The sequence below is a fragment of the Tursiops truncatus genome, chromosome 19 (assembly GCF_011762595.2).
Source record: "Tursiops truncatus isolate mTurTru1 chromosome 19, mTurTru1.mat.Y, whole genome shotgun sequence".
NCBI classification, from domain to species: domain Eukaryota; kingdom Metazoa; phylum Chordata; class Mammalia; order Artiodactyla; family Delphinidae; genus Tursiops; species Tursiops truncatus.
The window spans coordinates 36,403,849-36,413,131 of record NC_047052.1 but is presented as its reverse complement, the minus strand read 5'-3'; the positions used below and the strand labels follow the sequence as shown (position 1 = coordinate 36,413,131).

Sequence of the window (9,283 nt, the reverse complement as noted above, 5' to 3'; positions counted from 1 at the left end):
AGACCTTTCAGTGGGAAAGGACAGTTTTTCAACAAATGGTACTGGGAAAACTGTACATCCACATGCAAAAGAATGAAGCTGGACCCTAACCCACACTATATACAAAAATTAATTCAAAATGGATCAGAGACCTAAATGTAAAAACTAAAACTAAACCAGTCTTAGAAGAAAACCTTGGGGAAATTTTCATTGAATTTGGCAACAATTAAAGTAAAAGTAGGTAAACTGAATTACATTAAAATTTAAAACTTCCATGCTAAGGACACAATCAACAGAGTGAAAAGGCAACCTACATAATGGAAGAAAATCATATATCTAATAAATGGTTAAATATCCAGAATATATAAAGAACTCTTACAACTCAATAACAACAAAAAACAAATAACCTGATTAAAAAATGGCAAAGGACTTGAATAAATATTTCTCCAACGAACATACACACATGGCCAACAAGCATATGAAAAAATGCTCAACATCACTAATCATTAGGGAAATGCAAATCAAAACCACAATGAAATATCACCTCATACCCATCAGGATGGCTGTTAACAATAACAAAACAACAGAAAATAACAAGAGTTGGCAAAGATGCAGAGAAATTGGAACCCTTGGGTACTGTTGTTGGGAATGTAAAATGGTGCAGCTGCTATGGAAAACAGTACATTGGTTCCTTAAAAAATTAAAAATAGAATTACCAGGACTTCCCTGGTGGCACAGTGGTTAAGAATCTGCCTGCCAATGCAGGGGACACAGGTTTGAGCCCTGGACAGGGAAGATCCCACATGCCGTGGAGCAACTAAGCCCGTGTGCCACAACTACTGAGCCTATGCTCTAGAGCCCGCAAGCCACAACTACTGAGCCCGCGTGCCACAATTACTGAAGCCTGCGTGCCTAGAGCCTGTGCTCCACAACAAGTGAAGCCACCACAATGAGAAGCCTGTGCACCGCAATGAAGAGTAGCCCCCACTCGCTGAACTAGAGAAAGCCGGCACGCAGCAACAAAGACCCAACACAGCCAAAAATAAATTTATTAAAAAAAAATTTTTTTTAGTAAATAAAACTAGAATTGCCATATGATCCAGTAATTCCACTTCTGGGAATATATCCAAAAGAATTGAAAGCAGAGTCTCAGAGAGCTATCTGTAAACCCAAATTCATAGCAGGATTATTCACAATAGCCAAAAGGTAGAAGCAACCCAAATGTCCATCAAACAATGACTGGATAAACAAAATATGGTAAATACACAGTAGAATATTATTCAGCCTAAAAAAGGAAGTAAATTCTGACACATGCTGCAAAATGAATGAACCCTGAAGATATTATGCTAAGTGAAATAAACCAATCACAAAAAGACAAATACTGTATGATTCCACTTATATGAGGTACCTAGAGTAATCATATTCATAGAGATACAAAGTAAAATAGAGGCTACCAGAGGCTGTGGGGAAGGGGAAAATGGCAAGTTGTTTTTTAATGGGTATAGAGTTTTAGATTTGGGAGATAAAATAGTTCTAGAGATCAGTTGCACAAAGATGTGTATATACTTACTACTACTAAACTATACACTTAAAAATGGTTAAGATAGGAACTTGCTGGTGGTCCAGTGGGTAAGACTCTGCACTCCCAATGCGGGGGACCGGGGTTCAATCCCTGGTCGGGGAACTAGATCCCGCAAGCATGCCGCAACTAAGACCCGGCACAGCCGAAATAAAAATAAATAAGGGCTTCCCTGGTGGCGCAGTGGTTGAGAGTCCGCCTGCCGATGCAGGGGGCATGGGTTCGTGCCCCGGTCCGGGAAGATCCCACGTGCTGCGGAGCGGCTGGGCTCGTGAGCCATGGCCGCTGAGCCTGCGCGTCTGGAGCCTGTGCTCCACAACGGGAGAGGCCACAACAGTGAGAGGCCCGCGTACCGCAAAAATAAATAAATAAATTTTTTTAAAAAATGGTTAATGTGGTAAATTTTATATTTTGTGTAAATTTTATATGTTGTGTATTTTACCACAATTAACAATAAAAATTAATGAAAATTAGATAAATTGGACTTCATCAAAATTAAGAACTTTGTGCATCAAAGGACACTATCAAGAAAGTGAAAAGACAACCTACAGAATGGGATAAAATATTTGCAAATCATATATCTGACAGGAGATTAATACTGAGAATATAGGGAATTCCCTGGTGGTCCAGTGGTTACGACTCCACGCTTCCACTACAGGGGGCACACGTTCCATCCCTGGTCGGGGAACTAAGATCCCACATGCTGCGGGGCAACTAAGCCTACAGGCCACAACTACTGAGCTCGCATTCCTCAATGAGAGAGCCCACATGCTGCAAACTACAGAGCCCACGCACTCTGGAGCCCACGCGCCACAACTAAAGAGAGAAAACATGCACGCCACACTAGAGAGAAGTCCACGCGTCACAACGAAGAGCCCGCCACAACAAAAAAGATCCCACACGCCTCAACAAAGACCCTACGTGCCGCAACTAAGACCCAACACAGCCAAAAATTAAAAAAAAAAGAATTCTAGACTTTGAGGGGTAAATTAAAGAAAAAAGAGAGAGAGATCAGATTTGTGGTTACCAGAGGCGGCGGCGGGGAAGGGGAATTGGATGAAGTGCACAAAAAGTACACATATCCAATTATAAGGTAAATAAGTACTAGGGACGTGATGTACAACATGGTAAATATAATTAACTCGCTGTATGTTATATATGAAAGTTGTTGAGAGTAAATCTTAAGAATTCTCATCAGAAGGAATTTTCTTTTTCTTTTATTTTGTATCTCTATGAGATGATGGATGTTCACCAAACTTATTGAGGTAATCATATCATGATGTATGAAAGTCAAATCATTTTGCTGTACACCTTAAACTTACACAGTGCTGTATGTAAATTATATCTCAATAAAACTGGAAGAAAAAAAAAATAAACCCTAGTAGACTTTGCACTAACTTCAGAGGCTGTTTACTTAGGGCAAGATTTAAGAATTACCTTAAAGAAGACTATTTAATCCTGAAGACAGCTGGCCAGATCACATGGAATTATTGGGAAGGCTTGAGAAAAAACAAATGGAACAAAAAATAATAAAGTGTAATTCAATGGTTTTTAGTATATTCCCAGGGCTGTGAATCTAATTTTAGAACATTTCTTGCTCCACCTCCCACAAGAGAAACTCTGTACCCATTAAGTTATTCCCCATTCTCTCTCTATCCCTTTCCCAGCCCTAAACTATTAATCTATTTTCTGTCTATAAATTTGCCTATGTGGATGTTTCCTATAGTTGGAATCATACAGTATGTGATCTTTTGTGACTAGCTTCTTTCACGTAATATATTTTCAAGTCATTCACGTTGTAACATATGTTACTTCCTTTCTTTTCATTGCCAAATAATATCTCATTATATGGATATACCACATTTGTTTATCATCAAATAGACATCAGGAATCTTTCCATTTTTTAGCTATTATGAATAATGCTGCTAATAACAGCATGTACAAGCATGATTCATGTATAAGTTTTTGTGTAGACATAGGTTTTCAATTCTCTTAAGTATATACCTAAGAGTGGAATTGCTGGATCACATTGGATCACTCTGTTTAACCATTTGAGAAACTGGCAGACTGTTTTCAAAGTGGCTGCACCATTTTACATTCCTATCAGCAGTGTATGAGCGTTTCAATTTTCTACTTTCTTTACAATAGTTATTTCCTGTCTTTTTTATTATTGCCATCTTTTTTTGTTATTACCATCAGTGTGTGAAATAGTATCTCATGATTTTGATTTGCATTTCTCCAATGCTGAATATCTTTTCATGTACTTATTGGCCATTTGTATATCTTCTCTAGACAAATGCTATTCAAATCCTATGCCCATTTTTAAAATCAGGTTATTACTATTTTTTTTAACATCTTTATTGGAGTATAATTGCTTTACAATGGTGTGTTAGTTTCTGCTATATAACAAAGTGAATCAGTTATACATATACATATATCTCCATATCTCTTCCCTCTTGCATCTCCCTCCCTCCCACCCTCCCTATCCCACCCCTCTAGGGTGGTCACAAAGCACTGATCTGATCTCTCTGGCTATGCAGCTGCTCCCCACTAGCTATTTTACATTTAGTAGTGTATATATGTCCATGCCACTCTCTCACTTTGTCCCAGCTTACCCTTCCCTCTCCCCGTGTCCTCAAGTCCATTCTCTAGTAGGTCTGTGTCTTTATTCCCGTCTTGCCCCTAGGTTCTTCATGACCTTTTTTTTTTTTTTAGATTCCATATATATGTGTTAGCATACGGTATTTGTTTTTCTCTTTCTGACTTACTTCACTCTTTATGAGTCTCTAGATCCATCCACATCTCTCAAATGACCCAATTTTGTTCCTTTTTATGGCTGAGTAATATTCCATTGTATATATGTGCCACATCTTCTTTATCCATTCATCTGTCAATGGACACTTTGGTTGCTTCCATGTCCTGGCTGTCTCTTTTCACTATTGAGGTGTAAGAGGTCTTTATATATTCTGGACACAAGTCCTTCTCAGATATGTGATCTACAAATAGTTTTTCCCATTCTGTGCATCATCTTTTCACTTTCTTGATGATATCATTTGCAGCAAAAAAAGTTTTAAATTTTTATATAGTCCAATTTATTTTTTGTTTTGTCACTTGTGCTTTGGTGTCATATTTAAGAAACCACAGCCTAACCTAAGGCCACAAGGACTTACTGCTGTTTTCCTTGAAGAGTTTTATAGTTTGATTAGCTCTTACATTTAGGCTTATGATCTAATTTGAATTAATTTTTGTGTATGCTGTGAGATAGAGGCCCAACTTCATTCTTTCACATGTAGATATCCAGCAGGGTGTACTAACACTATTTGTTGAAAAGATTTTCTTTCCCATTTAATTTCCTTGGGACCCTTACTGAAAGTCAATTGACAATTTTCCTGGTTATTTTTTGCATGTTTGTTTTTCCGTATGAACTTTAAAATCAGTCTGTCTAACTCAAAAAAATAACTTAGATTTTTTATTAAGGTTGCATTGATTTTATAAATTAACTTAGGGAGGACTGACATCTTCATGTTTTGCCATTTGTTTAAATCTGCTTTAGTATCTTTTAGGGGTGTTTGAAAGTTTCGTTGTATAGGTTTTGCACCTTATTAAATTTATTCCTAAGTATTTAATCTTCTATTTTGCTGTTGTAAATGGGCTTTTCTCTAACATTATGTTCTGTTTACTGTAAGTATACAGGCATACCTCGGAAACATTGCAGGTTTGGTTCCAGACCGTGGCAATAATGAATATTGCAATAAAGCAAGTCACACAGATATTCTGGCTGCCCAGTGCATGTTTATAAAATTATGTTTATATTATATTGTAGTTTATTAAGTGTGCAATAGCCTTATGTATAAAAAATGTACATACCTTAATTTAAAAATACTTTATTGCTAGAAAATGCTACCCATCATCTGAGCCTTCAGTCATTCTCTTTTTGCTGGTGGAGGCTCTTGCCTTGATGTTTATGGCTGCTGACTGATCAGGGTGGTGGTTGCTGAAGGCTGGGGGGGCTGTGGCAATTTCTTAAAACAAGACAAAAAGGAAAGAAATTTGCCACATCAACTGACTCTTCCTTTTGTTGCAGGAAGGGGGACTCCTTCCAGGGCCCGAGAGTGGGCTCTTGTCTAACACTTGGAAGTGAATTGTCCGAGGAGACACACATGCTGACAAAGCAAGAGACTTTATTGGGAAGGGGCGCCCAGGTGGAGAGCAGCAGGGTAAGGGAACCCAGGAGAACTGCTCTGCCACATGGCTTGCAGTCTCGGGTTTTATGGTATGGGGTTAGTTTCCCAGTTGTCTCTGGCCAATCACTCTGACTCAGGGTCCTTCCTGGTGGCATGTGCATTGTTCAGCCAAGATGGATTCCAGTGAGAAGGATTCTGGGAGGTTGGCAGGACATATGGACTGGAGTCTCCTCTCTCCTTTAGACCTTTCCCAAATTCTTCCAGTTGGTGGTAGTTTGTTAGTTCCACGTTCCTTACCAGGACCTCCTGTTGTAAGATAATTCACGCAAATGTCTACTATCTTGCCTGCCCAGGGCGGGCAGTTTCGGTCAGTGGTTCCCCTAACACTTTCATGAACGATTTCTCTGTAGCATGCAACGCTGTTTGACAGCATTTTACTCACAGTAGAACTTCTTTCAAAATTGGATTCAATCCTTTCAAACCCTGCCTCTGCTTTATCAACTAAGTTTATATAATATTCTAAATTATTTGTTGTCATTTCAACAATCTTCACAGCATTTTTACCAGGAATAGATTCCATCTCAAGAAACCACTTTCTCTGCTCACCCATAAAAGAAACTCCTCATTTGTTAAAAAGTTTTATCATGAGATTGCAGCAATTCAATTACATCTTCAAGCACCACTTCTAATTTTGCAAAAATTACCAAAATGTGACACAGAGACACAAAGTAAGCAAATGCTATTGGGAAGATGGCACCTAAAGACATGTTTGATGCAGTGTTGCCACAAACCTTCAATTTACAAAAATGCAGTTATCTGTAAGACTCTATAAAGCGAAGCAAAATAAAATGAGGTATGCCTGCATTATGAAAGCTGATTTTTGTTTGTTAATTTTAAATCCTGCTCCTTCAGTGAATTCTTTCACTGTTTGAGTTAGTTTTATAACTGATTCTCTGGGGTCCATGTACACTATGACCTACAAATAGTTACTGTTTTACTTCCTTTTTTTTTTTTTTTTTTCGGTACGCGGGCCTCTCACTGCTGTGGCCTCTTCCGTTGCGGAGCACAGGCTCCGGACGCGCAGGCTCAGCGGCCATGGCTCACAGGCACAGCCGCTCCGCAGCACGTGGGATCTTCCCGGACCGGGGCACGAACCCGCGTCCCCTGCATCAGCAGGCGCACCCCCAACCACTGCACCACCAGGGAAGCCCTGTTTTACTTCTTTTATGCCTCTTACTGATTTCTCTTATTTAACTGCCTTGGCGAATTTACTTCTAATATAATACTGAACAGTAGTGGAGACAGTGGGGATGCTTGCCTTGTTCCTGATCTTAATGGATATGTCTGTAGTGTTTTTCCATTTAAGTAAAACACTAACTTTAACACTAAGATATATACTTTATCGAGTTAAAGTATCCTTCAGTTCCTACTTTCTTGAGTGTCTCTATCATGAATGGGTACTGAATTTTGCCAAAGACTTTCTCAGCAACTATAGAGATAACCTGATGAGATGTTTTCCTTATACTTATTAATATGACATATGATATTAATAGATTTCCTTCTATTATACTGATGGGGCCAAGTGTGCCACTCTGACATGTGGATTATTTTGAGCTAAAAACAATCAAAGCACAAAAGACTCAGGAAGAACATTTGAACTTCCCTCTTAGCTGCCTAAAAGAATTTAAGATATGAAGCCTGTCCCAGGAAGACGCTATCACCATAGATAACTATGGTTAAGTATTAGGTGTGGTAGAGGGAGGAACCTAGCAATGCACATTTGATCAAAGTCCTCTCTGTGTCCCACTAGCTTTGGGCAAGCATTTGTTAACCAAACATTAACTCTTTTTATCTTCCTGTGAATTACCTTACTTCCCCTTGAAGCTTCAGACCCCTACCGCCTTCTCCTTAGTCCAGAATATATACATATCTCACCTTGCCTTCTGTGAAATTCTTTATACTTATGTAGGTTCCCATGCACATGTAATAAACTTGATTTTCTCCCATTAATCTGCCTTATATCATTTTAATTGCCAGACAAAAGAACAAAGAGGGGAAGGAGGCGAAATTTCTCCTCCCCCATAGTACCAACTTTGCACTCCTGGAATAAATCTAGCCTTAGAACTTTTACCTTTGCTTTTTCCCTCTGCTTTTCCCTGGTTTTTTTGTTTAGCCCCTTCATCTATTCAGATCTTAGCTAAAATATTACTTCCTCAGAGATGCATCCCCTGACTACTCAAGCAAAAGTCACCTTCCAGTCATCCTCCAAAACAGTTTCTTATTTTAATTTCCTACCTAGCACTTATATTACTAGCTGCTATTTTTCCTATATATTCCATATGTATATTCCTATATATATTTTCCTCTACTGTGATAGCACTGAACCTGTTTTGGGAGTAGATTTATTGCTGTATGCCCAAGATACACAGTACCTGGCACATGTTAGCCACAATAAATTTTGTGATAAATCTACTCCCATTTGGGGTTCACTGTTAGAAATGTGATCTTATCACAGAAAAAGAAAAGAATAACGAAAACCCACCTTCTCTGAATACATTTATTGAATAAATCTAGATTTGTCAACTTTAAAGAGAAAGCTATAAACTCAAAATTAAAATCAGCAAGTTTTTAGATAGTCTAAATCAGTAAATGGAACAAAATAACTGGTACTTTAAAAAATTATATTAATAATAAAACCAAAGTTCTCTTTCTTCCAGTTAACATTTTCAATTTAAAATTCTCACTAAAATTTGTTACAAAGTTTATCAGTATTGTGAAGTAGTTAACATTTAAACTGGATAAAGAACAAATCATCATAAATTGATATACTGTATCAATAAAAGCCAAAGGTGTACTTCAACAGACTTTAATATTATAACTTAACCAGCAAAAAAAATTTTAACTCACAAAAATTAATTTTAAATTTATATAATAGATACATAAAAGATGAAAAGGTGGTAAACTCTCACGGTTACCTGTAAAAGTTGATGATTTCTCTGAGTGTTTTATTTTTAGAAGTTTCCTATTAATAAATACATAACCACAGGGACAAGATTTACATGCAACAGGTACCTGGAGGGGAAAAAAAATGGAAAAAAAATATTATTATTTTACTATTTATTAAACTTCTCAAGTGTTTATGTGGTCTCTTCAACTAAACAATAGTAACTTGAAGGTAGAAATCACATTTATATTTAAACTCCAACTCCTCAAAAATTATTTGAGATAAGAATCACTTCCTTCCCATTCTCCTTTACAGTTCCACACATATAGTAAATATTCAATATGTAAATGGCCAAGGGAAGAATGTGAAGTACAAAATTCATTTCCTAAAATGTCAATCTCAGAATAGTTACAACATGGATTAGATGAGAAAAAAGGGATTAATTAGAAAAATATTACATTTATCCCAGAATGAGAGGCTCTTGGCCCATTCTACAACAACAGCCCGTTCTGCAGTGCTGGCAGAGAGAAAGTATTAAAAAAAAAACATTTGACAGAGATTTCAAAGGGAGGAAGGAAAAAGACTTAGACACGAATA

At 37.5% G+C, this 9,283-nt stretch overlaps 1 protein-coding gene across 1 annotated transcript in view; it reads right to left on the bottom strand.

Annotated features, from left to right (window-relative positions):
• Positions 1-5,719: 5,719 nt before the first annotated feature.
• Positions 5,720-9,283, bottom strand: part of LOC109549545 (uncharacterized) — a 47,953-nt gene continuing 44,389 nt past the window's right edge. Inside the window, exons 3-4 of the mRNA XM_073796813.1 lie at positions 8,718-8,814; positions 5,720-6,048 (exon numbers count right to left, since the gene is read on the bottom strand). Of these exons, the coding sequence (XP_073652914.1) occupies positions 5,876-6,048; positions 8,718-8,814 (270 nt within the window). The 3' untranslated portion in view covers positions 5,720-5,875. The remainder of the gene's footprint in view (positions 6,049-8,717; positions 8,815-9,283) is intronic.